The 27510-nt window shown below is 57.2% G+C and overlaps 1 protein-coding gene across 2 annotated transcripts; it reads right to left on the bottom strand.

Annotated features, from left to right (window-relative positions):
* Positions 1-1466: 1466 nt before the first annotated feature.
* On the bottom strand, positions 1467-21823 carry SYNM (synemin). 2 transcript variants are annotated; one of them, XM_058666587.1, is made up of 5 exons: positions 20872-21822; positions 15992-16116; positions 7777-7847; positions 2610-4969; positions 1467-1802 (listed from the first exon to the last, which is right to left on the bottom strand). In XM_058666587.1, the coding sequence occupies exons 1-5, from the start codon at positions 21679-21681 to the stop codon at positions 1593-1595; spliced, it is 3576 nt and encodes a 1191-aa protein (XP_058522570.1). In that variant the 5' UTR covers positions 21682-21822; the 3' UTR covers positions 1467-1592. The 2 variants fall into 2 exon arrangements, with proteins under 2 accessions (XP_058522570.1, XP_004593245.2); XM_004593188.2 differs by having other exon boundaries at positions 1467-4969; positions 20872-21823.
* Positions 21824-27510: the final 5687 nt, after the last annotated feature.

A 27510-nucleotide genomic window follows, 5' to 3' on the forward strand; every position in this document is an offset into this window, starting at 1 on the left:
GCTGTGCTGGAAATGCCAAGGCCCTGCAAAGCAGTCCCCACCACACCATCAAACCCACTCGCGCTCTGTGCGCTGTTCCTATGTGTGGCTTCAGAACCGATCCCCCCCTCCTTCCCCATGGTCACAATCCTCTCCCATGGGACTGCTCAGGCTGCGTTCCATGACACTGTGTTAGGGAAGCACAGCTCAGACACCACCGTGTGAGAAGCCGGTCAGCTACAGCTACTGTTTGTATGTGAAGATAGGCTTTTAAAGACAGAAACTGCAAATACCACTGGTGCACAAAAAGCAGATGCAACCGCAGACACTCGCCTTCTATCTCAAAGTGGGTGGTATACAACTGCAGGTCCCCATTCCGAGGCCTGTGAGGGTAGGGACCATCCTCCACCACGGCCCATCCCAGCACCGGGCTGCAGCAGGGGCACCCTGTTCCTCTCCAAAGCATCTTATTCTAGTTCTCTGGACAATGTGCTCCAAAAAGCAGTGATTCCCACTGAAAGTGCCCAAAGCTTCCTGGAGGGTTTGTTAAGCGGCTGTTGCTTCCTGTCTCTTCAGGAGCTCGGAGACTTCCCCTGGGGGCTGTGGGTTGAGAAGCATTTTGATAGGACAGGCTCCTCACCTTTCCCACTTCCAGCCACCTTGACGGTCTATGCCATGATCTGGGGGTCAACATCCCATCCTCAGGGTCTCTCTCTTCCCACCCAGGAAGCCTGGTGATTTGGAGCCAGGGACTACGGTACACAGCAGCTCCAGCTCACACCTGGATAGGAACTGGCTCACCCAGACCTCGGGTCACCACAGACTGTGGGTGCTGCTGCCTCGCCACCGGGATGGCAGAAACAAAACAAAACAAGAAATGGGATGCCAGTGGGTCCCAGTGCCCTTGTCCCCTGCTCTTGAGTTTAGCATGGGAGACCTGTACAAACAGCATGTACGGTCCGAAATATCCCCGTTGACTACAGCCGGTCCCTCCGTAAATAAGGCACCATTTCTGTATCTTTCACATAGAAAGTTAATCACGTCTCAAGCGACTCTTTGGTTAAAGATGAAGTAATTCAGCCTTTTTTTTTTTTTTAAGCACAAGCAGGCTGCTGATTTTCTTTGATTGCTTTTTGGAAGCCTTTGGGAAGAGAAAAACCATAATTTTTCCCTGAATATATGTTTGTTATTGATATTAGCACATGCACACAACACACAATACTCTTGAACACGTTAACTTAAACTGGGTTAGCATTTAGGCATCTCGTCAAGGGATGACTGACCAGAGTTTCAAATAGATACCACCTGTATCTGTAACCAGGTGCCAATTAACAGACATGTTCTCCACGAGGGCCCAGGAGGCTCCTCAGGAGCCTTCGAAAAAGGAACTGTTGAAGGTTCCAAGGGTTACAAAGTGCTCTGTAAATGCCCAGCTCCTATGTGCAATTCCAGCACCTCGTACGGCCTGAAAGGATGAGGAGTTCCAGCCCCTGCAGAGAACTGCCACTGTGTGCAATGTTCCTCCACGCAAGGACCCCATGCTGCCTGGGCGAGCAGCAGCCTGTACGCGCTGCCTTGGCCAAGCTGCCACCCACGCAAAATACCTCTGCTCCTCAAAACCAGTGTCCGTCGCTGTCCTCCTCCTCGTTGTCTAGATAGAGGAGGGCGACTTTCTTTTCGTCTGAGACCACCGACCTCTGGTCCACCATCCTCTGCAGCTGCACCGTCCTATCCAACCCGGCCCGCTCCTCGCCCTTCTCGCCGCCAGCGTCTGTCCAGGCGCCTTGGGCCTCTGTGCCCGCCTCTACATCACTCACAGCCATCTGAAAGGTAAAGGAAGTCTCCGTAGGCCCCTGTGCCACGGGCCTGCCGTCTGCTGCCTGGCCCAGCTCGGGGGCACCAGCTGAGCCTACTAGGGCAAACGTTTTGGTCACAGGGGCATGGACAACAAGGTGTCCCAGGCCTTGAGCCTCCGTGGGACCCAGCTGAATGTGCCTAAAGGAGCGGCTGAGGCTGGCGGTCTCTCCCACCCCTGCCGTGTCCCCCTCCCCATCCACCATGCTGTGGAAGATGCTCTTCTCGGTCACACGGACCGTTCTGGCCTCACTGTGGACCACGCTCTCTGAATCACTCAGCTCCTCTGACCCAGGCCCCAGCCCCTGGAAGACCACCTGCTCTCTGGTCTGGGGCCCAAGGCGGATGTGCCTCATGGCTGTGCTGACCCCCAAGCCCTCCTCCTGAGGGTGCTCGGAGTCTCCCTGCAGGCTCAGCCCACTGTGCTCTGAGAAAGGCACAGTGAACTCGATGGGCCCAAGGGGCCCTTCCTTAGGGGCCAACTGCAGGTGCCTTACAGAAGTCTGGATACCCTCCTCGCCTGCCCCAGCCCTGGCCCCGGGCCCCTGCACCGTCACTTCCTTCTCGGCACGGAACTGCTGGTTCAGTCCATCCATATCTCCGGGCAGCTCTGCCGGGCCTGGCTCTTCTGTGCCCACAGCCTGCTGCCAGGTAGGGCTGGGACTGCGGAAGACGACTTCTTGGAACACTTGGCTTTGCTGGGAACCCAAGGTGACATGCCTCACGGAGCGGCTGGGTCCTGCCTGACTCGGGCCCAGGCCACCCTCCACACTTACCTCCCCGGCTCCAGCAGCAGCTCCCGCACCTGATGCACTCTCAGTCCTCCAGATGCCGCCAGGGCCCAGCTGCACGCGCCGCATGGACAGGTTCACGTCCTCCAACACGGGCGACTGGGCCAGGCCTGTGGGGCCGCTGACCTCCACAGTGGCCGACACAGGGCCTGGGGAAGCCGGCATCCCTGGCCCAGCATCTGCCCCATCCTCAGAAGCGCTGTATAGTTCCCTAGTGGCCCAGCGCTTGAAGCGGAAACTGGCAGCAGGGGCCTCGGTACCATCATCTGCCTCTGGGCTGCCTGGGGCACGGCCACGGTGCCCGGCCAAGCTCTGCTGCACCACTGACTCCACGGCCTTCTCAATCTCCCCAGCATCATCTCTGCTCAGCTCCTCCAGGTCCAGCTGATCGGCATCCACGGTCTGGGAGAGGTTGACCTTGGCGAGCAAGGTCACGGAGCCACCATTGGAGGCCCGCAGCTTCGTGACATCCACTGAGACACCGCCTGGTTCTCCTGGGCCCTCCCGGGTCAGGGCCGACAGCTCCTCCCTCATGCGTGCTGGGAGGGTCTCCTCCAGCTGCCCGATCACCTCAGCCATCTGGTCACGGGGCTTCTTGGAGACGACGCCCTGGATGGAGGCACGGAACTCCTGTGGGATCCTGATCTCCTTCTCAATGACCGTGGGCTCCACACGCAACTCACCACTGGCCTGCTCCCTCCAGTGAACGGATGCCACGTCCCCCTCCGAGGTAGCCACAGGGACATCCAGAGCCTGCACAACCTTCTCGCTGCCGGCCTCGTCCCTCTGTCTCCTCCTGCGTGTGCCCTGTGCGATCTCATCCTGCCATGAGTACCGGATGCTGGACTGCTCCTCGATGTGGATCTGCCCGTACACCGAGCCTTCGTCTTCGTCCTGAGCCCCAGGCTGCTCGTCCGGGGTGGATACAAAATAGCTCTGCTCCCCTTCCGAGTCACCTGACTCTGTCACCTCTTCCACTCGGGTTCTGTTCTGACGCCCGTGGGTTGAGAACATGACATCACCATCGGCATCCCCCTCTTCTTCCTCCACAAGCACCTGGGGACCTGGAACCACATCATCCACCTCCTCCACCCGAAAGGGTGTGGGCGGCTCTCCCACTTTCCTCTCCCCCATGTAGCCCACGGGCTCCTCCACGATCTCCACGTTGAGCACCTTGGCCCTCCCGCCCCTGCCCTTCAGTTCCAGGTCGATGATGTCACCAATCAGCCGCTCTGCTGACTTGCCCTGCAGGCTCACGTCATCCCCCGTGCCCTGGCCCAAGAGGGTCTCCAAACCGGCCTCATCCGAAACGTCCACAGCCTGTGTGAGCCTTGATTCCACCACGATCTCTGTCTTTGTCCTCCCAGCCCCGGGCAGCTCTTTCCTGTCCAAGTAGGTGACCTTCGTGTCAGGCAGCACCTGGGTGGATGACTCGGCGTCGGGAGCCTGGGTGAACTGCTTGAGGATGCTGGTGACAATGTTCTGAGCCACCGTCTCTGTGGAGGACCCACTGTGCGGAGAGCTGCGGGCATCTCCAGGGCCCAGCCGCAACCCTGGCTGTCTCGTGCCCACCTCCCCACTGGCACTGCCCCCTGCTTCCTTCGTGCCTGGCAAACCCTTGGGGGACGCCTCTGGCCTCACGGCCCGCGATTCCTGTAGACTAATGGAAACCTCTCGGGCACGCATGCTGCTTCCCTTGGAGGACTCCCTTGCTCCAGCTTTTTCTGTCATCTGCTGGCTTTCTCTCTCCCTTGCTTCCTTGTCAAGCTTGGTCAGCTCTTCCCACCTCAAGTTCCTCTCCTCTGAGGCCTTCTCCTTAGAATCAAACATCTTCTCCACTGGCTGTGGTCGGATGGCTCCCAGTCTGCTCCTCTCCTGTTCCCCTGTGGCCTTTGTTTCTGTCTTCTTTCCCACAAGGATGGCCCTGTCCTTTGGCCCGGCGCCATCAGAGCCACGTGCCACCACATTGTCCCGGCGTTCCCAGTGTGACTCCAGGATGCTGGTGGACCCCTTGGCCAGGTAAGTGGGAGCATCGCTGGCCCCTTCAGGTTTCGGTCTGTCGGGGAGGGTTTTCACCCGGGCACTGGTGCCTCTGAACAGCCCGAAGCCGTTCTGACCCTCAACAGTCTTCCCATAAGAGTACTCCCGTTGGGTGGTGGCCACGGACGAGTACCCGGAGCCCACAGGGCCTCTGCCCGCAGTGCCTGTGCTAAGCGAGGTGGTCTTTGGCCGCAGGTGCCCAGGCAGGTGAGAGTCCAGGGCCACCTTCTGCCTGGCAAACAGGTTGCGTTCATTCTCCCTCTGCACCAGCGAGTCAGTGTAGCGGTAGGTCGTGCTCTTGAGCTCTGTGGGAAAGGAACAGACCATCCTTTAAGACAGCAGACACTTCCCTGCCTTGGTGCCAGTCATAGCATAACAGATACACACCCTGCCACACCAGGGTCCCCCCCAAGTCAACCATCCTCCACCCAACCATCCTCAGACTCTTTAACCACCCTGAACCATGAGATGCAGTGCTGCCAGCACGAACACGGTGCCCCAGGTGCCAGTCTTCGAGTGTGCGCTCACCTGCACAGAACTGCCTCAAACAGCCAGCACACACACAACACTAAGTCTTGGAGTCATCCGTCTCTCCTTGGTTGAGACAAGTTCCCTTTGCTTGCTTCAGCAGACGAGGAATCTACATTGTTAGCCGGTACCCAAGGGCAAACCCCACCGATGTGTAATATGCTCTCGTCTTGCCCTGTTCCTGAGCCCACAAGGGATTAAGGATTTACTTTCCTTATTCCTGGTTTCTTCTTTTTTTTTCTTTTTCAGGGAAAAGCAGCCACTCTGCCATGCTGTCACCTGTCCTCATGTCACAGTCCTAGGCTTGGAGGCAACCCTGGAGGAGGCGGGCTTTGCTCTGACAAACACACACAGTGCTTGCCCCTGGTGCTGCTGTGGCCATGATAACCTGGTAGCTGACAACTGCTGCCCATCTGCAGGGCCCCAGTTCAGTTCTCAGCTTCCTGCCAGTGCAGACACTGGGAGGAAGGAGTGATAACCAAGTCATTGTCTCTTGCCACCCACGTGGGAAACTGGGGTTGAATTCCTGGTTTAGCATCAGCCCTGTCCCAGCTGTTGTGGGAATCTGTAGAGTGACCCATGGATGTGACAGGTCTCTCTTGCTCTCTTTCTCCTTCTGTGGCCAGGGGCTGGTGTTATGAATGCTAATTTGAGTCTGGGTTGCTCCACTTCCAGTCCAGCTCCCTGCTGGTGTACCTGGGAGAGAAGTGGAGGATGGCCAAGGTGCTTGGGGCCCTGCCAGTTCCGTGGGAGATCTGGATGAAGCCCTAGGCTGTTGGCTTCAGACTAGCTAAGCCCTGGCCATTGGGACCATGTGGGGAGTGAATCAACAGGCTGATCTCTCTCTTCCTCCTCTCTGTGGCTTTGTCTCTCAAAAAACCAATAAGTTTTAAAAATACAATAAAATTTATATTTTAAAAAGGTGGCCAGCAACACCCTCCATCCTGAGAGTGTCCTTCATTGTCTATGTTTTGGAGTCCTCCGTCTCTCCTTGGTTCAAAGCGCTCAGGCCCCCTCACAGCAGCCACCACCAAAAGCCTCCTTCTCACAGATCCCAAAATTCAGGAAAGAGCCAGAGCAGGGCATGTCCATGGCAAGGCCTCCTTGCAGGTCCAAACACCAAAACATCTTCAAGGCCAAAGTGCAAAGATCTCTTGGTGCTTCATGCAGGAGCCACAAGAAACACACGGGGTCATGGACTATTTGGAACCTGGCAGCTCCGGGCCCAGCAGCCAGCATCACTGTGTGCCCAGGTGAACCCCGTGCCGCACCCCCAAACAGCAGCAAACGGCCACCCGGGCCTTGCAGGACACAGACCTACCGGGAAGTCAGCAGCCAACAAGGTCCCAACCAATGACATTTAGCTCAAAGCTCACTTCCTTTTAAAATCATGTATGGCTGTTAAAATAAGTCTCGTTTACACATTTTTTAAGTCTCAGCCTGGAAACCAGTGAACGAATGAAACCATCAACAGAGACCCCTTGTCCTGCGTCCTGCTTGGTTCTAGATTCCTGGCCAGCAGCCACCATCATGTGTTAAGGCACGGGTTCAAGTCCGCTTCCAATCCAACTTCCTGTCCCCCAAAGTAGGTCACTAAGCAAACTGAAACCTGGTGAGCAATCCTTATTTTATTGATGTTGTATGTTAATCACTGTCAGGCAGGCTGGCTACCCATGGCCATTAACATGGATGTCTGTGCTGTTTTCCCACCTCACTCTCCAAGTTGGAACGTACACCTGCCAGGTCACCTGAGACTAGGTCCCCTTCAGGTCAACGGTGGTTAAAGCTCACACGACTCGGGCCCGGCGGCATAGCCTAGCGGCTAAAGTCCTCGCCTTGAACGCCCCGGGATCCCATATGGGTGCCGGTTCTAATCCCGGCAGTTCCACTTCCCATCCAGCTCCCTGCTTGTGGCCTGGGAAAGCAGTTGAGGACAGCCCAAAGCCGTGGGACCCTGCACCTGCTTGGGAAACCCGGAAAGAAGTTCCTGGTTCCCGGCTTCAGATCGGCGCAGCACCGACTGTTGCGCTCACTTGGGGAGTGAATCATCGGACGGAAGATCTTCCTCTCTGTCTCTCCTCCTTTCTGTATATCGGACTTTGAAAAAAAAAAAAAAAGCTGACATGACTGCCCAAAACCACAGATGCATGATGGTGCTAACCTTGTGCCCAAGCTCCCCTTGAGGATTCTGCAGCTGGCCTGCCCTCCTGCACAAGGTCTCACACACACTGTCACACTCCAGCCTGGAAAGAGAAGGTGCGTCCCCTGCCAGGACTGCATGCCCATCTCTACACTCATCTCCTCTGCCTGCCTACGCCAGTTACCCTGTCCGCCCTGCCCCTCGCCATGCTGGCTGGGAAGCACTCCCCAGGCCTGTGCTGCATGGATGCCTCCATCAGGTACGCACCCGCCTTCTGCCTCAGCAGGAACCACGTCACATTGGACTTACTTGGCACCAGAGAAAGAGATGCCCCCCCACTACCTGAAACACGCATCTCACTCGACTGTCACAGGGAAGCGTCACGTGGCCGCCTACCACAGGAAGTCCATCTCAGAGCCGAATCCTCCACTCTCCCGGGTTTACCTGGCAGGGCGCTTTCAATGTGCTTGGTCCAGATCAGGATCTCCGGGTTGCTTTCGCCCTCCAACAAGGCCCTGTGAAAGATGGCCCATTAGGAAACACAAGTACTGAAAGCACTTCCCATAACATGTGTCACGTGGCCAGGGCCGGTGGGGGCCATGCCCTGGGGTGGCATTCAGCCACGGGCTACAGGGTGCCAGTGTCTGCACATCAGAGCCAGCTGCTCTGCTTCCTGGCTCCTGTACACCACCTGCCACCTGCTGGATGCTTGACCCGTGGCTGCTAAATATGCAGAACGAGCAGGCAGGGCTTTCCAAGGCTCTCTGAACAACTTGCCAAGCCAAGCCATGGAGGAGTGCACGTAAGACAACGCCAGAGAGGGGAGGGTGGGTCATGCCCAGCACATGGGTCACCTGGGCAAGGGGGTCCCACGACAGACCCAAGCCTCAGGGGTCTTCCTGGATTCGCAGGAGCAGGCAGCCTGCACCTGTGGGTCTCACATGGGTTCCACGGGGCCTCCTGGGAGATGAAAGAGGACATGGAAGAGGGGCAGGCAGAGACAGGAAAGGCAGAGCGTAGCACTGCCCGGAGGCCCCACTCCACCCCGTCCCCTTAAGCAAAATGTGACCGGATAGTTTCCTTGGCTCTGTCTAGCTCTGAAATTCTAGAAGCCTAGAGTCTTTGTGAAGCTGCCTGGGCACCGAGCCTCCAGCGGGCTTACTGGCAGAGGTCAGCACCAAGGTGCCAAGCAGAGACCCCCGAGGCTGCAGGCAGTTGTGGGCACAACAGTTGCAAGAGCTGTGTATACAGTCACCAAATCCCTGTTCCCAGGAACACCCAGGGGTGGACTCAGCCCACCTCAGCAGTGCCAAGGGAGCTGCCCAGAGCTGTGTTCAGGGACAGAGGAGAGAGTCCGGCTTCCCACCCACTGAATCAGCAAAGGAGGCTGAGGGAGTTTGGGAGGAGTCTGCGGGTGGGTCTGCCGCAGAGACAATGGCATGCACATGCTCACACACACGCACACGCGGGGCGCCACGGGAAGCCCGGGGGCCAGAGGCCAGAGCGCAGTTCTCTCATGGGGTGTGAGCCAGGAAACAGGAAACAGGATACTGGTCCATGGTCCACACCCGCATGACCAAGCACTTTAGGTTCCAGCAAACACACACACAAGGGCTTCTGTGGCCCAGAAAACCCTGCAGCCTGTGTGTCAGAGAAGCATCAGGGGTAAAAGCCCAGCTCCAAAGGGCTGTACCCTGGATGACAGCAGCAGAAAGGGAGACCTGTTCTTGTTCAGCGCCCCTCAGATGGCTCAGCAGCAGGCTGTGGACCCAAGGCCTTGGTGCTTGGCTCCTGGCAGGGGAGGGTCCAGATAAAGAGCCCTGGGCCAGGAGGCTAGGTGTTTCCCATGTCCCCTCCCAGCAAAGCCTCACCAGAAGAGACCTGAACCTGGACGACTGGGGCTCCCAGGCCTCCCCGGCCAGACTGCCGGTCCCTGCCAGGGCTGAGTTGGCGGCGTCTGACAGACTCCACAAGCACACACCTGACTCACAGAGGTGTGTGCCACTGTGCTGCCTGGCAGGTGCATGGTTCCTAGCAACAAGTGAGATGCTCCTACTATGGAGGGGCTGCATGCCAGAAGGCGGGGCATGCATCACCTGCTCCTCCTAGGGCCTGGGATACTCAGTGGGGCACTGGCCACTACACTCCCACCTCAGGGGCATGCCCAGCGACCCACGCTGCACGTGGTGAGAAACACAGGGGGCCAAAGAGGGCTCCTCTAAAGCTGTCCAAGGAACAGCTTGAAGGACACAGCACATGCAACGTTAAGTAACGGGAGAGCAGTCTCTGCCACTTGATCAAACCTGTCCATGCCAAGCCATGAGCAGAAAACCACCTGCAGGCCCTGGGGATGCCCAGGGGCCAGCCTTTTGGCTCTCCCTCTCTCACAGCCGAGTCTTCAGGAAGATGGACCACCACACTGGGGAAGCCCAGTCTGCATGGGAGGGAGTCTCTGGCCGGACCCCAGGCCCACCACAGAGCTGGGATAGCTGACCCCATAGGGTCACGTGGCTGACTTCACCTCTGTGGGCACCATGTGGACACACTGTGTGCACACCACATATGGGAGCAAAGGACGATGGACAACCAGAGGATAATTCAAGAAGCAACATGCAGGCGGAGCTTGCATGGGCCTGGGGTCTGGGGATGGTCCATGGGACCCTCCTCCCCAAAACAGGCACAGAGCTGGAGAAGAAAGAGGCTGGGGGCCCTCAGAGTGTGACACGGGAGCAGCAGAGCTGCCTCGCTCACCTGCTCGTTGTGCCCCACAGAGCGGGCAGGCACTGCCTGGAACACCCTTGATGCGGTGCCATGCCTCCGGGTCCCTGGGAAATCTGCTTTGGGCCCACAAGGAGCAGAGTGGGCTGGATGGGAGACAGTGCGGATACACAGCCTGGCTTTCTCTCTGTGAAGACTGATGGCACATAGGCCACAGTGCCCGGCTGATCCCAGGTTAGTCCTGGAGACTGGAGTCAGAGGTTCTGTAGGGGTGGAGGGAACAAGGGGCATCGGGCGTGACCTCCAACTCTGCTTCTGCACCTGGAATTGGGGCCCAAGGCTGGGACCCACTCTCCCCCAGAGCTGCAGCACAGGCGTTCAGGACATGTGCCACATCCATCACCCCCACCACCTCCTCCCATGGCCCCAAATAAGAACCAGCAGCTGCTCACCCAGCATGCACTGGTCACACTGTGCCTTACAGTTCACTGAACATCACCCTTTATTTGGCTGGCACCCAGAAGAATTAGCTAAGCCTCTGCATTACATATTCTCAAAATGACAACATTTGAGTAATTCCAAATATCCCACCCACCAGCAGATATGTCTAGGGTTAACATGTTTCAATGAGTCTTTGAAAATCAGATTTAACTTACAAAAGAAAAAAGTACTTCTCTAAAAGGTCAAGAAAGTCCTGAGCCCTGCTGTCCTTTGAACACACTGATAAAGGGTATAGGTGGATGAGCAGCTCTCATCAGGAGCCTGGAATGATGGTTGGGCTGCCCTCACCTCCGATCCCACACACACCAAAACTATCTGGGAAAGATGGGGCTGCTGTTGCGTCTTAAGCTGTTGCCTGTGGCGCCAGCATCCCATACAAAATCTGGTTCATGTCATGGCTGCTCCACTCTCAATCTAGCTCCCTGCTTATGGCCTGGGAAAACAGCAGAGGATGGTCCTAGTGCTTGAGTCCCTGTATTCGTGTGTAAGACCCAGGGGACCCTCTAGACTTTGGCACAGCCCAGCCCTTGTGGCCACTGTGGCCATTTGAGGAGCAGATGGAAGATGTCTCTCTCTTCTCCCTGTTTCTACCTCTCTCTCTCCAATTCTGCCTTTCTACTCAATAACAACAAAAGTCTTTAATATATCGGTGTGGGGGGGGGGGCAATTGCAGCAAGTACCAAAGAACAAAACTTGAACTTGTCATGTGCCAAACATCATTTTGAACCCACGGGGCTGAAGCAAGTGGGACCCATGAGCTGTCCCAGCAACCCAGGCCTGACACTGTCCTGCCACTGGTCTTGGTGTCCTCGCATGGCAGGTGAGGCCTCTAGTGGCCATGTCCAGACTGGACGTGTCCAGACTTTTGTCCTTGTCACTGTCTCCTAGACAACTCAGGGTCCTGCCACATATGCAGTGCTTAGACAATGTAAGGTGTTGGTGGGGCCCAGAGAGCCTCAGGGATCTCTGCTTGGCACCCTGGTGCTGACCCCTGCCAGCAAGCCTGCTGGAGGCTCAGCGTATGGGGTCCATGCAAGGACTATGCCCATTCTACAGGCGGGACCTGCACACCTGCAGCCACTGGTACCCAGCGCTGCCGGAACCCACCCCCTTGGACAGCAGGGCTCGACAGGCTGAGCACTGGGGCTTTGGCCGCACCCCCTCCTGGTGGGAGGGACATCTGGATTGCGCCCCCTCCAGACTCCCAAGCAGTCCTCTCCAGGAAGCTGCTTGGTGGAGAGGGCTCTGCCCGAGTTCCTTTGGCCTAGAACACTGGGTCAAGCAGCCCATGGTGCCCGGCTCATGGCCAGTGAGCTTACTCCATCACAGCTGGGTTCACTGAGGCTGCCCCCCCCCCGCCCCAGTATTGAGCCCCAGGAACCCCACGAGCCTCCCATGTCCTCCCCTCCCTCACCCACACATGCCAGGCCCTCCTGCAGCCCTGCTCCTGGGTATGCCTTCATGCCCCCCACCCTCACCATCCTTGCCACCCTTCCTTGTCTGCCTCTTCTTCCTTCTGCATCCTGCCCTTCTTCCAAGACCCGATCAGCCACCTCCCCTCCCTCTGGGAGCCTTCCCCGATCATCCACTCCACCCTGATCCCTGACAACCTTGCACTGAGGCAACCTTTACAGTACTTCCTGTTCCCCACCATGCTGGCTGCTACTACGTCTACACCACCTTACCGCAGAATGCATCTCGCTGGCCGAACCCCTGCAGTCCCTGAGCCTAGCGTCACACCTGGCACCCTGAGGGTACAGACCCCAGTTCACAAAGCACTCCTGGCTCCTGCTCATCCATCACACGCAGCCTTCCATAACAGTGCTGCCCCAACCCTCCACAAAACCGAACTACCCAGGAACACACAAATGGCTGAGCAGAACCCCAAATGTCATCCCAGCTTAAACCTCAACTCTTCACCCACTCAAATTCCCTTCCCACAAGACTCAAGCATCACCTCCTCCAGGAGGCCCTCTCTGGATGCCTCACTGGCCTCTCACCACATGCAGTACATCATCATCATCATCATCATCATCCTAAAAATGAAGAGCCCCGCCTCTACCACCGTCTGCCCACAGCATCCCAGTACAGCCGACACCTTTCTAACTCTAGCATGGGCTAAAACTTGAGGTTACAAACCTCGGGATCCAGCCTCGGGCCCTCTGTTCTGAGATCCCACTGTGGTGGCTCGCCTCCTTGGGCAAAGCTGTGGAGATAGGGAACACTGCCTGCAAAGTTCCTAGGACACGGCAGGTGCCAAGCCTAAGCAGGGTGACCTGGACTGCACCTGCGAGCACACGGTCAGACCCCACCCTCCCAGGGCTTTCAGGTTCTCCAGGTACGGGCCCTGCTCAGAACCACCCTGATCCTGTACTTGAGCTTGTCCCTGTAACCACTCTGCTGCCCCAGGGAACAAATATTTGCACTCCAGGAAAACCTCAGGAGCACCTGCAGCTTGCACAGCCACCAGGGGAGTGGGGAAGGGGTCAGGGGGCCAGTTGCAAACCTCTGTGCAGGGCCTGCCGCCCTCTCGCTGGGAATCACAACCCCATGGGTAGCCCTACAGTAACGGCCACCTGCAGAGCTCCAAGGACTCACCCTCACATCCACCTGCCAGGCCAGGCGCCAACCACTTCCCAGCCACACAAAGAACAATGGGACAATGAAGACTTCCAGCTCCAGACCCTTTGAAACTTGTTTTATTAGTTTATGTTTATTTTATTAAATCACAGATTCACTGATGAATGACAGGTCTGTATTTGGAAACTATCACTATGTGACATAATCTTAAGACCCGCCTCTTGTTCCTCCCGTCCTGTGAGGGTCTCAGAAGGGTCAGGGGGAGCTGGCCGGTCTGGACACCACAGAGGCAAATTCCCACAAAATGTACACTAAATATCAGGCCACAGCCACTGCCCTCCCATGAGAGCTTCAACTCCCAGTATGCACAGCGGGAGGACCATCAGCTATGCCCCTTGGGGAGATCCTAGGAAAGTCAGCGGGAAGGCAGAGCAGGAACAAAGCCAATACCAGCTCCTCTGCCCCACAGTCCAGGCGTAAGGCTCGAAGAGCAACAGGGCACTGACATGTGTCCAGTGAACTGGAGCAGCAGCAGACTTCTAAACACCCTACAGGGTAAATGGGCTAATCTAGAGGACACTCAGCAGTGAATGCGGAAGATTTTTAAGCTTTGGTCTATACACAGAAATGGGACAGCGTTCCAGCACTGCGGTACATCCCAGCTCACGTCCCAGCTGTGTCATTCTGTATCTAGCTCCCTACAAGGTACCTAGCAAAGCAACAGAAGGCGGTCTGAGTGCCTGGGTCTCTGGCACCCACATGGGTGGCCCAGACGGAGTGCGTGGCTGCTGGCTGTGACCTGGCCCAGCTCTGGGTATTGTGGCCACTTGAGGAGTTAGTCAACAGATTGGAATCTCTCCTTGCCTCTCTCTCTTCCATGGGTTTATCCCAGACCCACCATGATGCTGGGAGGCAGAGGTACCCAAGATGGTATGGCAATGGTACCCACAGCGGCCCCAGGCCTCCGGGCAGGCCACCTCGTGCGCCCTGTGCAAACTTGCACAGCAGAAAGAGGTACCATGAGACCAACCCCTTGCTCCCCAGTAAGTACCGTGGTCTCAAACTCCTAGGTGATAGCCAAGGCAGCCAGTAACTGGGTTAGGGAAATGCCGGCAATGCGCTGACGGAGTTAACTCCATCCCTTCTGAGAGGCAGGCTGCAGATGCCGGGCAGGTGGGGCATGTGATCAATGCCCTCCAGAAAGCTGGTCAGGGAGGGCAGGGAGTGGATGCCCCCTAGCACAGAGGCAGGCCCCCAGCTGGGAGATGGACTAGCTGCCCACATAGGCACTCTGTCCTTCCAGGACCAAGATGGAGGCGGCCCAGAACAAAGCAGCCAAGAGCTCAGACCCCAGAGATGAAGCCTGGAGCCACCACCTCCCATGCCAGTCCCAACAGCACCTTCATTAAGCAAGTGGCAGCGCACATCTGATGTCACGGTCACACAGCACACATGGCAATGTGCATTCAAGGGGCTGGCTGCGTGATCTGGGCTCACCCCAGCCGGCCCACCCCACATGACTGGTGGGAGGCCAGCCCAGCACTTTGTCTCCCCAGGACGGGGGCACAGGCCAGAGCCTGCGAGCCGGGCCTTGGGGACCAGGCTCCCTCCTTTAACTAACAATATGGGCCTGGGAGGCCACATAGCTGCTAGGGATGCGTGCTACCACGGACAGAGCCAGGGCGCAGTCAAGGTCACCAACCCGGACAGGCGGCCGTCTTCCCTCTCTCTGAGCCTGACCATTGGTCCCGTCTGCAGGACCCAGCTGTGGTAGGGGTATCAGAGGGACATCCAGCACAGCCCCACTGGTTTGGCCCCAGGATCACCCCTCAGAGGCTCCTCCGGGAGCTGCTGTGGGCAGCCTCCATGGGTAGGGCCCTCCTCCCAGAGGGCAGCGAGGGCCATGACGAAGGCTGAGGGCCCAGACCTTTAAGACTGGGAGGCCAAGGCTGTGGTGGGCATGGCAAGGATCCCACCTCAGCCAAAGCAACCCAGGCTGCAGGGCATTCCTAAAGCTGACAGCACAGCCAGACGACGGCAAAGGCAGCTGTGGGACCTGGCCATCTGGGCCTCTCCTGGGCTTCAGCAGGCTTCCCTTTCCCAGATCATGCACTCTGCCTGGCTTTGAATCTACCACTGAGGCTGGCCCCAGCACTCACTCACTCACAGGATCAGGTTGTGCCCTCCACAGGTCAGCAGCAGAAGGGGCGTCATGTCTGCCTCCCACACCTAGCAAGGCACAGCCCTGAGCCCCTGGCCTCTGGGTCCCACCTGGAAGGTGGGCCAGTGGTCTGTAGGTAGCAGAGAACACTGCCACAGACTCAGCACTGTGTCTGGTAGGCAGGCAGAGCCCTTCCGAGTGGCTGATGCCATAGTGCAGCAAGCCACCAGGAAGTGAGAGGCACTGTGCCCCGGGTGCAGGGGACATCATGGCAGTACTTAGATGAGCCACTCTGTTAGCCCGTAGGCCACCCAGCAACACCTGGCAGCCTCTTCCCCCACCCCACCCCACCCATCCCTTCTATTGAACTGGAGTAAACATCTCTTCCATAAACAAAGCTGCTGCCTGAGGGCGCCACACTCATTTCATCTCTCAGCAGAGAACAGATCGATCGTACAGAACAGAGCATGAGCAGATGCACTGGGCTTTCCTGGCTGCATCTCTGAGCAAAGTGCGCTTACTCAGAGGCAAACCAGGTCCCTAACTGCTAGAGTCCAGGCGCCCAGGGAGCAGGAACCAGGGGAAAGGCAGGGCTCTTTCTCCTCGCCTGGCCACACCCAGCACCGCTCTCTGCCGGTCAAGGAGACACAGGGGTCCCTTGGCTGGCTTGATCGGGCAGACCTGGCCCAGCAATCTTACCTGTAAGTCGCCACCTCAAGGCTAAGGCCAGTCTTGACCTGCACAAGGTCCTGATAGTCCCGAAGCCGGTCAGCCATGGCCAAGGTGAGGGCCGCCTTCTCATCCTCCAGGCAGTCGATCACTCTCTATAAACAGAGGGATCTCAAGGTCAGAGAAGGGAAGCTGCACTGGGTCAGACACCCGGTGCCTGCAGCCATGAGCATACAGAGCAAGGGGATGCCGCCAGGCTTATGGACCACACAGTGGCAGCTTCACACAGCCCACACGCCTGCTGACCCAAATTCATAAGACAATCAGGATGACTGCCCCCGTCCTCAACTTGATATTGACATTGACAGTATCTGCTCATGAATGCACACAAAGGCTTCACTTGAGCCATTGTAGAGTCTGGCATTTTCTTTCTGGCGGTCCCACCTGCCCCGTCACTCTGGGGAAGAGTTAACACCACACGGAAAGGCGGAGGCAGGTCCCTGTCACGGGAAGCAGCCTTATTCCGAGCATAATCACCAACAAGAAGCTGCACTCACAGACAGGTAACATTCCAGAACTCAAAAATGGCAGCACAAGTAGGATTGCTGCTGGGATCTCGCCAGCAAAGGCCTGGAGCCAGAAGCTGACGTGTCATCCAACAGGCCAGGGAATGGACTTACTGAGACCTCACCCTGGAGCGTTCGCCTTTAAAAATGTATGATTCGCAAATAATCCTGCTTCGCACAGCAGCTCTGCTTCTAAGCCAGTGATGGCCACTAGGCCCTCTCTGTACACAGAAGGGGCTAGAAACCGAAGTAAAAACCACAGAGCTTTCAGAGAGCACAGGTGCATCTCAGAGCCACTGGCTAACACGCCAGCATCAGCTGTGCTAACGGATACCAAGGCTGGCCTGATGAACGCCCGAAGCGGAGCCTTTGGCCTTTCTACGTGACTCTCAGAGATGGGTGGGTCTCAGTGTTAAAGCCCTGTACTCCCATCTTAGTGAGAACAAAACCTTGGACTCAAGGCTTAATATCAATTGTGCTGAGGGGGAAAGGGTTATTTCTTTCTCTCTCTCTCTCTTTTTTTTTTTGGTGGAAAGGGTTGTTTCTAATATAGGAAACTGGACCTAAACGTTTAGAACATGAGGGCTTGCAGTAACTTCTCCTTTACAAAGCAGTTGCAGGGTTGGCATCCCATATCTAGGGTTGGTTCAGATCCCAGCTCTTGCACTTGCACCCAACTAATGCACCTGAGACAGCAGTGGGTGATGGCCTAGGGCCTGGGCGCCCACACCCACGTGGCAGTTGCCGATGGGTTCCCGGCTCCTGGCTTCAGCACAGGTGCTGTAGCTATTTGGGGAGTGAATAAGTAGATGGAACATCAATACCTCTCTCTATTTCTCTCTCTTTCTGCCTTTCAAATAAGCAAATACATCTGTTTCTTAAAAATTAGCTTGGAAAAAAGTACCAAATGAGCTCAGTTCTCCAAATACAAACGTCCTAAGCAGGACAGGCTTTCGCAGCCTTGTGCAAGGCAGGACACAGCCTCTCTCTTGGAAAACACAGAGCACACCCTCACAAGATGAAGAGGAAACACCAGGCCAGGCTCAAGCTGAGAGCAGTGCTGATCGGACCTCATTGCCAGGTGCACCAACCCTCTTAGGCCCTCGAGGAGAGTCAGTCCCTCCTGGAAGCAGGGATGGAAGGTTGATGGGCTTCCAGAGTCTTCCAAACAGCCGCTAGCCCCTGCAGGCTGAGCCAGGCTGCAGACGTGGGCTCGGCTCTCAGAGGTTTTCCAGCTGGGCCAGGAAGCAGTGCCCCGGATGCTGCACAAGCCTGAGGGAGGGGCTCCTTTCTCTACCTCTCTCTCTGTTCTGGCCAGCCAGTGGTATAGCATCACACAGAATCACTGAGATGCTAAGATCTGAGCTGGTTTCCAGGCTGTGACAACCCCATCCAGCATGGACTCAGTGCCCATCGTGTGGGTACACCTCTAGGTCAGCAATGCCCTGAGCCCAGGTTCCTCCCTCACAACCCCAGTGTGGGCATTTCATACCACATGGGTAAACTCCCACCCAAGCCACTGTCCTGCACCAGCAGCCCCCTCCTCCTGCTGCTTGGGCACCAGCCCTAGAGCCGGTTTCACTCCCCCTCCAAGGTCATATGTGGTGGTATCCACTGCTGGCTTGTCTTTTCCCAGCCCCTCACTGCTACCCCAGGCCAAGCCTCCAGCACTCCCGACCTGATCATCATGATGGGTTCCTAATGAGGTCTCCCGGACTCTCCTCCAGCACAATTCGTTATCCTCCTGGCAGCGAGGGGGGCACCAAGATAGAGTTAGGTCCCAATCCCTTCTGCCCACAAAACCCTGGAACTTCCCCCAGAGCTCAGAGTCCCAGCATCACCCCCTGGCCATCTGTGCCCGTGACCTTGAGGCCAAAGAATTCCGTGTATGTTGTTTTTCACTGTTCTCCCCAGGCCTGGAGATCAGGGAGAGCCAGACACAGAGCTTTAGAGCATGAGCTAAATGAAGTGAACCAGGAGCCCTCTGCCACACCTAGGGAAACTGAGTCACCGAAAGGTCACGACCATAGCCTGCCAAGGGCAGTAGAAGCAGAACTTAGACCCCGACAGGGTGGGCTCTCATGGCCCTGTCGTATCCATCCAGTCAGGTCAAGAAGCCAGCTCAGTGTTCCAGGCTTCACCTAGCACCCTCAGATGTACAGGTGGCCTGAATCACACAGACAGGGCTGGCGCCTGGCTGCCAGCCCCTCATCTGCTCTGGAAAGTGTGAAGCGTGGGGCACATCTCCCTCCCCGACCCAGGCCATGCTGCAGAAGGGAACCCAGAGGCTAGCGGGCACTGTGTGGGGCTACCCTGCCAGGACATCCGACTTGCACTCCTGCCTAAGGAGGCAGGGGCCCTCAGTCATAAGAGACACAGAAGAAGTGAGCGAAAGAGATGCCATGCTGGAACTACTGTGCCAAGTTGGGCAGTGTCTTAGGATTGCAAGCTAATGGGGCACCCTTGGTCGGTCCTTGGGAGGGGAGGACAGTGCCCTGGGATGCCTAGAGAAGGCTGGCCTGGCTTTACTGTCAATGTGACTCATGTGCCTCAACTCTACGCCCTGTGCCACGGAGCTAATGCTAGAAGCCACCTCTGCACACGATGGAAGGCCTGAGCTGGGAAGGTGTGCAGGGCACACAGTGAGTAAAGGTGATCACTCAGCAATCCAACATTTCTGATGCAATGCCAGTCGTACTAGTTCTTCAACTATGTTCAGTCTATCCAAAGTGGATGTCAGTAAAAACTGGGGGAAAAAACCTATCAGTAAACTCGGGCTAAATCATCACTCCCTGCTCTTCGGCATCATTCCCATTGCTTCCATGATTGGTGTTGGATCTTTGGGGATGGCTCTACTCTGACCAGGGAATGCTGGGGACAGCCACAAAACAGCCACAGATGCACCTGCCGCACAAACCCAGGGCTCACTGACACTGTCCCTGCACTTCAGTTGAGCAGAGAGGAGCCAGTCCCAGACGTGGAAGTGTCATTAGGTAAGAAGCAGAGGCTGAGGCCCCCAGTCCCAGGACTAAGGGAGAACTCAGGACAGGCACGTCTCCAGCTGGGCCTGGGGTTCTTATGTCACAGAGGGCTGGCCAGAGAGTCCAAGGGCTCTGGCACATCCCCAGCTGCCCCTTTATCAGGCTGCCACCCTCTTTCTCAAAACTGGATTCAGGGGGAGATGCTATTAGGGAAATCGAGCCTGAGCCAACCTAGCTGAGCTTCAGCCACACTGTGACAGTGAGGCGCACCCACAGCGGCATCGCCCAAATCCTCTGGTATGACACTGAGCTTGGGTGCTAGGAAAGGGGTTCCCTGGGCAGAAGAGTTGGAGGACTGCATTTTGGAGCCCCAAAACCCATTAATTCGCAGCTCCATAGAAGCCTGTGTTAAAGGTGCCTTTCCACTTGCTCACCAGGGGCATGGGGCCCTAGGGAGCCCTTGGCCACCCTCCAGAATGGAAGCAAGTGCTCTGGGGTCTCCGGAGATGGCCACGTGCTCCCAGTATTTCCCTTCGGCCTCCGGCTCTTTGAAGTCTAAAGTCCTGGCCAGGTGCCAGGGCCCTGCTGACTCCTGGTGAGCCACGGCACCAGCACCTCAGCCATTACTCAGTCCATACCTGCCTCTGCTTCTGATTTCGAGAAAAGCATGAAAATCCTTCGCTCTCAAAGCTTCAGCCCACTGCTGTGAAGTACTTACTCACTCCTGAGACTGTGTGGATGTTCCTTCTAACCATCACCCTGAGCCTACCACGAGGACCATTTCCAATTCTGTCAGAAGCTCGGGCACAGAGCCGGGCCTGGCCCGACCTGGGGCCAAAGGCTAGGACAGGCCTGGTGCACAGGCAGCAAACCAGGCTCAAGTGTCAGAGTCTGGACTGTTTTCCTCCGAAATAGGAGCTGTTTATATCTGTCCGCACTTATAACAGCCCAGCAGCTCAAAGGCTCCTACTGGGCGACTTGGGGCACTCTTGTGCTGTAAGCAAAGTTTGTGATCCAGCACTTAGCTTGCCAGGGTTGCCACACCAACCCAAAGCGCATGAACAGCCCCTGGAGAATCATGACCAGCAGCCCGCAGCTGGGAAATCATCTGAGCAACTAAAACCTATGTGAATTGAAACTTCTCTCCAGGAGAGCTTTCCAGGAAAGACCACGTTCCACACCCCGGCGGGGTGGAGAGGGAAGAGCCGGGAAAGTTGGAGGGAGTACTCCGCTGACATGAAGGCCCCGTCCTAGCAGGTCTCCCAGCCACACAGACTGGAAAGAGAAGCCTCGCTGCGCCAGTCATGGTGCACCCCGGAGAGCCCTGGCGACGCTCCCCAGCCCCAGAGAGCGTCGCACCAACCTGGTGCTCCTCGGCCTGCAGCCCGTACTCCTCCTGCCTCCGCAGCAGCTCGTCCTCCAGCCGCGCGCGCAACTGCTCCAGCTCCAGCACCTGGCGCCCCAGAGCCTCCGCTTCGTGCGCACACAGCCGCGCCTCCTCCTCGGCCTCGCGCCGGCTCTCCTGGCCACGCCGCAGTGCCTCCTCCAGCTCGTGCACCTCGTCCTCGTACAGCTGCACCGTCTCCTGCCACGACTCGGCGGCCAGCAGCGCTAAGCTGTCATGCACCTGTCGCAGGCCCGGCGGGGGCGCGGCGGGGCCGGAGAGGCGGGCGCGGTAGTGCATGGTCAGGCTGGCGGCACGCGAGCGCAGCTCCCGCACGTCGCGCTCGTGGGCCGCGTCCAGGCCCTGGCGCTCGGCCTGCAAACGGCCCAGAAGCGCCTCGAGGGCGGCCTGCGCGCTCAGCGCCTCCTGAAGCTCGCGCTGCCGTGCGCCCAGCTCGGCGTCCAGGCGGCCGCGGGCGGCGCGCGCCTCGGCCCCCAGTTGCTGCAGCTCTCGCAGCTCGCGCCGTAGCACTTCGCACTCGCTCTCGGCCCGCTCGGTGGTCCAGCTCAGCTCCTCCAGCTGCTGCCGCAGGCCTCGCGCCTCCTCGGCGTAGCGAGCCTGCCCCTGGACCCACAGGTCCTCCTGCGCGCAGCGGCGGCACAGCTCCTCCTCCAGGAGCTGGTTCTCGCGCTCTAGCTCCCGCACCCGGCACACGTAGTCATAGAGCCGGGCGTTGAGCTCCTGCAGCTCGGCTTTCTCGGCGCCTGTGTGCAGCCGCCAGGACAGCATCTTGCTGGGCGTGCGCGGTTCTCCCCTCCGGCCTCTCCGCTCCGCTCTTCCTCTCCTGCCCCGGTCTTGTCCCCTCCGCCGCGCCGCCCCGCGCCTCTCCGGCCCCGCCGCCGCCTCGGAGGCCAGCCGACTGGGCTGGGAGGCCGCGGGCCGTCGCACTTAGCGGCCGGGGCGGGCGCGGCCCGCGGCCTCCAGCCAATCGGAGCGCGGCCCGGCGCGGCCTCCGCGGCCGCACAGCGGCCTCTGCCGGACTTGGCAGCGCGGCGCAAAAGCGCCTTTCCCAGGGACCCCGAGGGTCGCCGGCCATGGAGGACCCATTTGGGTGCTGGTTGGGACTGGAGCTGGGGCTGGGACAGGGTCTGGAGGAGGAAAGCAGGGGAGGACACCCCGGGGCAGCCCCGGGACGCGTACCCGAGACACCCCGGTGTTCTGACTTTCATGGACCGAAATAGAAGCCGCCGCTGCTGACACCTGCCGGACATCTGGGCTGCTGCGGGAGGATTCTCATCGGAGTATCTGCAGATGGATGCCTTGTCATTTAAAAAAAAAAAAAAAAATACTACAGGGCTCAGCGCGGTAGCCTAACGACTGAAATCCTTGCCTTGAACGCGCCGGGATCCCATATGGGCATCTGTTCTAATCCCAGCGGCCCTGCTTCCCATCCAGCTCCCTGCTTGTGGCCTGGGAAAGCATTCGAGTTCAGCCCAAAGCCTTGGGACCCTGCATCCACGTGGGAGACCCGGAGGAAGCTCTGGGCTCCTGACTTCGAATTGGCGCAGCTCTGGCCATTGCGGCCACTTGGTGAATGAATCAATGGATGGAACATCTGTTTCGCTTCTTCTCTGTATATCTGCCTTTCCAGTAAAAATAAAGAAACCTTTTTTAAAAATACTACAAACGCGGGGGCCTGTGCCGAGGTGTAGCACCGCCAGGCCTCCGTCTGCAGTGCCAGCATCTTATATGTGCTATGTTTGAGAACCCGGCTCTTCCTCTTTTAATCCAGCTCCCTGGTAATGTGCCTGGGAAAGCAGTGGAAAGATGGCCCAAATGCTTGAAACCCTGCACCCATGTGGTAGAAGCTATCAGCTTCTGATTTCAACCAGCCCAGCTGTGGCCTTCCAGCCATTTGAAGAGCGAATCAGCTGATGAAAGGTAAAAGTTCCTTTCCTTTTTGGAGTTAGGTTTTTACCTGTTACACAAATTAACCTTGTGGGAGGTGGCATGACTTTCCAGCGTCCACTTGTGCCTCTTTGGATTATGGTCTCTGAAGACCGCAGCAACTCCATGGGTGTCCGGCCTCTGCCTGTATTTGCTCCTACAGTTGTCCCCACCCACACCTACCAAATCCTTACAAATAATTTGCTCAAGGATCCAGAGTGTATAAGTCTGGGAAGAGAAGTGAGACCAGGAGAATGGATGAGAGCAGTTGGACAGGGTCTGGCTGAGGAGCAGAGGCTGGCTTGGAGGGCAAAGAGTGGCTGATGGAAAATACAGTTCCTCACAGCAGGGAGTAGGTGGTGGTGCTTCAGGAAGCACCAGAGACAGGCGGAAGTGAGAAGGCAGGACGGGTTGGAACCGTGAGGTTGTATTGGGGTTCCGTCATTGATGGCACACGTCGCTTGTCAGGTTAATTGACAGCAGATGGGGCATGGAAACAGAGTTCCTGCACCCTGCCCTTGCCGCCTGTTCTCGCACCATTCAAGTTAATGGAAGGTGTGTGAGGCGCACCCTGCCCCTCCTACCTTCCACACCGTTCACAACAACTGACAGCTGGGAAATTATTCTGGAGGTTCCGCACACCGGGCCCCTCCTGCCTCCTGTTGTGCTACTTTGGTTAGGTAACTATAGGAAAACTTTGGGCTTTCGTAACTCCCTTCCTGCCTGAAACTTTCTTTTTACTGCATGGCTCTCAATCTGACCGGAGGATGAGAGCTTAAAAACCCCTGGCTTTGGCAGCTCAGCGCAGTGGCTCCTGGAGTGTGGCAGCAGCTGCTGTCACCGGGCTCAGGAAATAGACTCCTCCTAACATCCTACACTTGGATCCAGTGTGATCTCTCTCGCATTCTGCAACAGGTTGTTGGCCGAGCCCAGGGAAACCTACTGCTCTGACAGCGGGACTCTCACAGCAGGCAGGAGCTGAAAAAGCATGCAGCAAGTGAGTGGGGAGGAACAGCCCCACCACCTCTCTTCCTGTGCTGCTAAAGGCAGAAGTGTCTGAGCCTGGCCGTGGACATCGCAAGGCAGGGTCTCCCTGGCTTCTGCATCCCAGTCGCCAACTTCCCGGGAGTTCTGTGAAGCCCTTGTTTAATTCTGCCTCTCTTGGAAATGACATCATGGGGGCTCAAGATTAACCACACACAAAGAGGAAATACTCCAAATGTAGCACTTCCTAATTGCTTTCCTGTGAGCTGTCCTTGAATTCTGCATGGCAAGTGCTCACAAACGGGAAATGCTGAATTGCCCGTTCACTGACGGCTGGGGATGCACCCAGTAGAAACCACAAGTGGCTTATTGCTGGCCTGATGTGTCACTGACCACCTAGCCTAGAGGAAGCAGAGAGAAGGTGCTGCCAATGCCAGTGAAATACAGAGGGGGTCGGGTCCCCAGCAACAGCATTATGGAGAGCAGGAACATCCACTAACCTTTTCTCCAAAGCTTCCCAAACATGATCCGGATCAGCAAGTGGCTGCAGCTGAGGCCCAAGTGAGACCTTTCAGTTCCCTCACCTTTGTCTCTTGAGGGAAGAGATTAGGTCATGCCACACTCATCTGCCAACTGCAGCCACAAAGGAGCAGTTCTGTAAGACCCAACCCACTGTGTGGGATTTCCAGGAAGAGTCTGTGCATTTTATTGTGGTTGGTAGGAAAGGTTGGGAAGCTGGGGCCACTGTTGTGATACCGTAGGATGGGATTCCAGCATGCTGTAGCAGCGTATGGGTTTCAGTGCTGGCTACTCGACTTCCCAGCCAACATCCTGCTAACACACCTGCGCAGACAGCAAAGGATGGTCCAAGTTCCCTGAGTCACTGCCACCCCTGTGGGCGGCCTGGATGAGGTTCCTGGCTTCAGCCTGGTCAAGGCTGATGGGGGAACCTTGCAGCCCTTCCCGGGCAGAGCTTTGGTAAAGAGAGCACAAAGGCCCAGTGGCCTGGGGCCATGCACCTGCCCCTTGTGTGAGAGAAAAGATGTCAGGTCAGGGAGCCCTTCCAACAAGGAGGGCAGCCAGGCTCCCAGGCCACACCTGCACTGGGTGCCCAGGTGCAAACCAGGAGGAGACTACCTCCTGTCTGAGCAGCTGAAGGAAGCCGCAGGCACAGCAGCTGGACAGTGTGTAGTCCTTGGTGCTAAAGAAAGTGTTCATGACGTCCAGTGCTGGGTTCCCAGAGTCACCCATCCTCCCAAGCAGTGCGTAAGTCACCAAGCTGCCCTTGGTCGCAACCTCTGCCTTAGAAGATAAACGATAAACAGCCTTTGGGATGACCTTAGATACGTGAGAGAAGTGATACAGGGATGGAGTGCCCTGGCACTAAGTCCCAAACAACTGTGGTGGCACCCCAGGGAAGGAAGCTCAGAACCCTGAACGGGTAGGGAACGAGTTCCTGTACCCCTTGTGAAAATAGGGCCTGAAAGGAGAAATGAGGGGTAAGTCAGAAAATGGCACACAAAGCTTGTGGCCTGGGAGGTGTACCTGTCCCTCTCAGGTCTGGCCAGGTAGGAAATGAAACAAGGAGGGAATGGGAAATGGAGCAGCTGCCTTGGACTGAAGGTAAGGGTGGACCTGGCTGCTTCCTGTCGCAGCCCCTGGCATGCGTGTGACCTTGAGCTCAGCCACCGCTCCAGTCTATTTTCATATCCTTAAACAAAATAGAACTTCCCGTGAAGGCATACGCAGGACCAGCTACCACGGTGTGCACTGGCATTCCTGGGGGGGAGTTAAAGGGTTAAGCCACCACTAGCAATGCCCACTTCCCATGCGGGTACTCACTGGAGTCCTGCCTGCTCCACCTCTGGTCCGGCTCTCTGCTAACATACCAGGAAAAGCACTGGAGGATGACCCAAGAATTTGGGCTTCTGACACCCACATGGGAGACCCAGATGGAGTTCCTGGCTCCTGGCTTCAGCCTAACACAGCCCATTGTGGCCATTTGGAGAGCGAAACAACAGCTGATAGAAGAGTCGGTCTCTCACTCACTCCCTATCACTCTGCCTTTCAAATAAGTAATTAAAAAAAACCTAAAAAGCAAATCCATTGCCCTTTGCCCTTACTGCCGCTAAAAGCACACTTCCTGTGGGGCTTGCAGAGGATGTCTCTGGTGGGAGCGCTTGGAACCCAGTGGCCAAATGCCTGCCGTGCCTGGCACCAGGTGGCAGCAGGGACAGGAGGGAAGTGCAGACTCCTTCCTGAGGGCTGGGGTCTAGGAGCACAGGGATCTCAGGAGGGTCCCTTTCCTTTCCTTGCTGCCACCTGCCAGTCTTCTCTGGCTGCCCCTTGCTGCCTCTGTGTAGCCGTGACAGGTGGCTGTGTCCCTTTAGCCCGCAATGCTCTCCTGGGCTCATTGAGTCATGGGCCAGGGATCTGGCTGTCACACAACCAACGGCCCTTTATGGGCCCTTTATGGGCCACTCAGCCACTCTGAAAACTCAGCAGGTGCTCTGTGTGTCCCTGAGCCAAGGGCTGCAATTGCCCTGGGGAAGGACGGCCAGTGGAACTTGATCACGTGCCCTGGCCATTGTTGGGTTCTGAGTCTGAGAACAGACTCAGGCCTAGAGTTGGGGCACTGACCTCCACAGGCTGAGCTAGAACATTTCCTGTGTCCTTGACTACATGTGAGTGGTGAGCAGTATTCTGACAGCCTCAAGGAACGCTGCAGTCCATGAGGCTTCTCTCCGGTCCCTTAGGACCCTGCCCCCTCAATCCCTCTGCCCCATTCATGCCATCCATACCGGGCATCTCCTTCCAGCAATTCTACCAGTTCCATTCTGATCCACACAGCCTGCCCTCTGCATCTGCCAAGCCTGCAGCAAGGGTTCTCAAAGTCTGGGCCCTGGAGAAGCACAGCTGCACCATCACCTGAGGACCAGATAGAAAGACACATGCCTGGCACCAGTCCAGAGCCCTCTACTGTGACAAACCCTCCAGGTCTCAGGTCGCCTGATGTCCCTGCCACACCAACCCAAGAGGCTCCTTGTGTGCCATCTCCTCCCCTCCCTGGCAAGACTTGGGGACTGGGGACAGCCCAGTCCCCAAGTGACTCTTTGCTGCAGGAGAAGCCCCCATACAACCTGCAGTTCTTTGCCCAACTACTGGGCCTTGGCCCACAGGCCACCTTGACCTACATGTCCAGAACTCTGTCCCCAGACCCTACAGGTGGACTTATCCAGGTCCCAGAGCTCTGCGGGTATGTAATGCCCTCTCCTGGCCAAGCTGGTCCAGCTCTTCAGCATGTTTGTCCTAAGTACAGGCCTGGTGGCCGGGAGATGGGTTACACCCACCCCCTGACCCTGTATTGTCTTGTTAGGAGCCTGCCTCACTTGTGGCCTCTGGCTGCTCCTCTAGCACAAGGCAGAATGGAGTTTTGTACATGGGCAAGGTGGAACATGTCACTTCCACAAGCCCAGAGCTTCATGACAACCCCGACCCCCCACTCCACCCCCACTTCTCCCTACCACAACTCTGAACTAGACACGGGAAATTGCTGGGCCCCAAGCCTCTGCTCTTCCCCACGCCCCTCTCCTGTCTTCTGCCTGCAGGGCCAAAGGACTCCTTAGTGGCCAGCAGATCCTCTGTCTCCAGTACTTTGCTTGCAGTCACTGAGCCGCAGGCCTCAAA

Source organism: Ochotona princeps, chromosome 6 (genome assembly GCF_030435755.1).
Source record: "Ochotona princeps isolate mOchPri1 chromosome 6, mOchPri1.hap1, whole genome shotgun sequence".
Taxonomy (NCBI): domain Eukaryota; kingdom Metazoa; phylum Chordata; class Mammalia; order Lagomorpha; family Ochotonidae; genus Ochotona; species Ochotona princeps.

Bases quoted from the DNA above. Each gene is read 5' to 3' on its own strand.
- SYNM (XM_004593188.2), bottom strand. From the start codon at position 21,681: ATGCTGTCCTGGCGGCTGCACACAGGCGCCGAGAAAGCCGAGCTGCAG. The intron at 7,848-15,991 runs GTAAGATTGCTG...CATCTTTCACAG, and splicing joins CTTGAGGTGGCGACTTACAG to GGCCTTGTTGGAGGGCGAAA. The intron at 4,970-7,776 runs GTAAACCCGGGA...CCTTTCCCACAG, and splicing joins CATTGAAAGCGCCCTGCCAG to AGCTCAAGAGCACGACCTAC.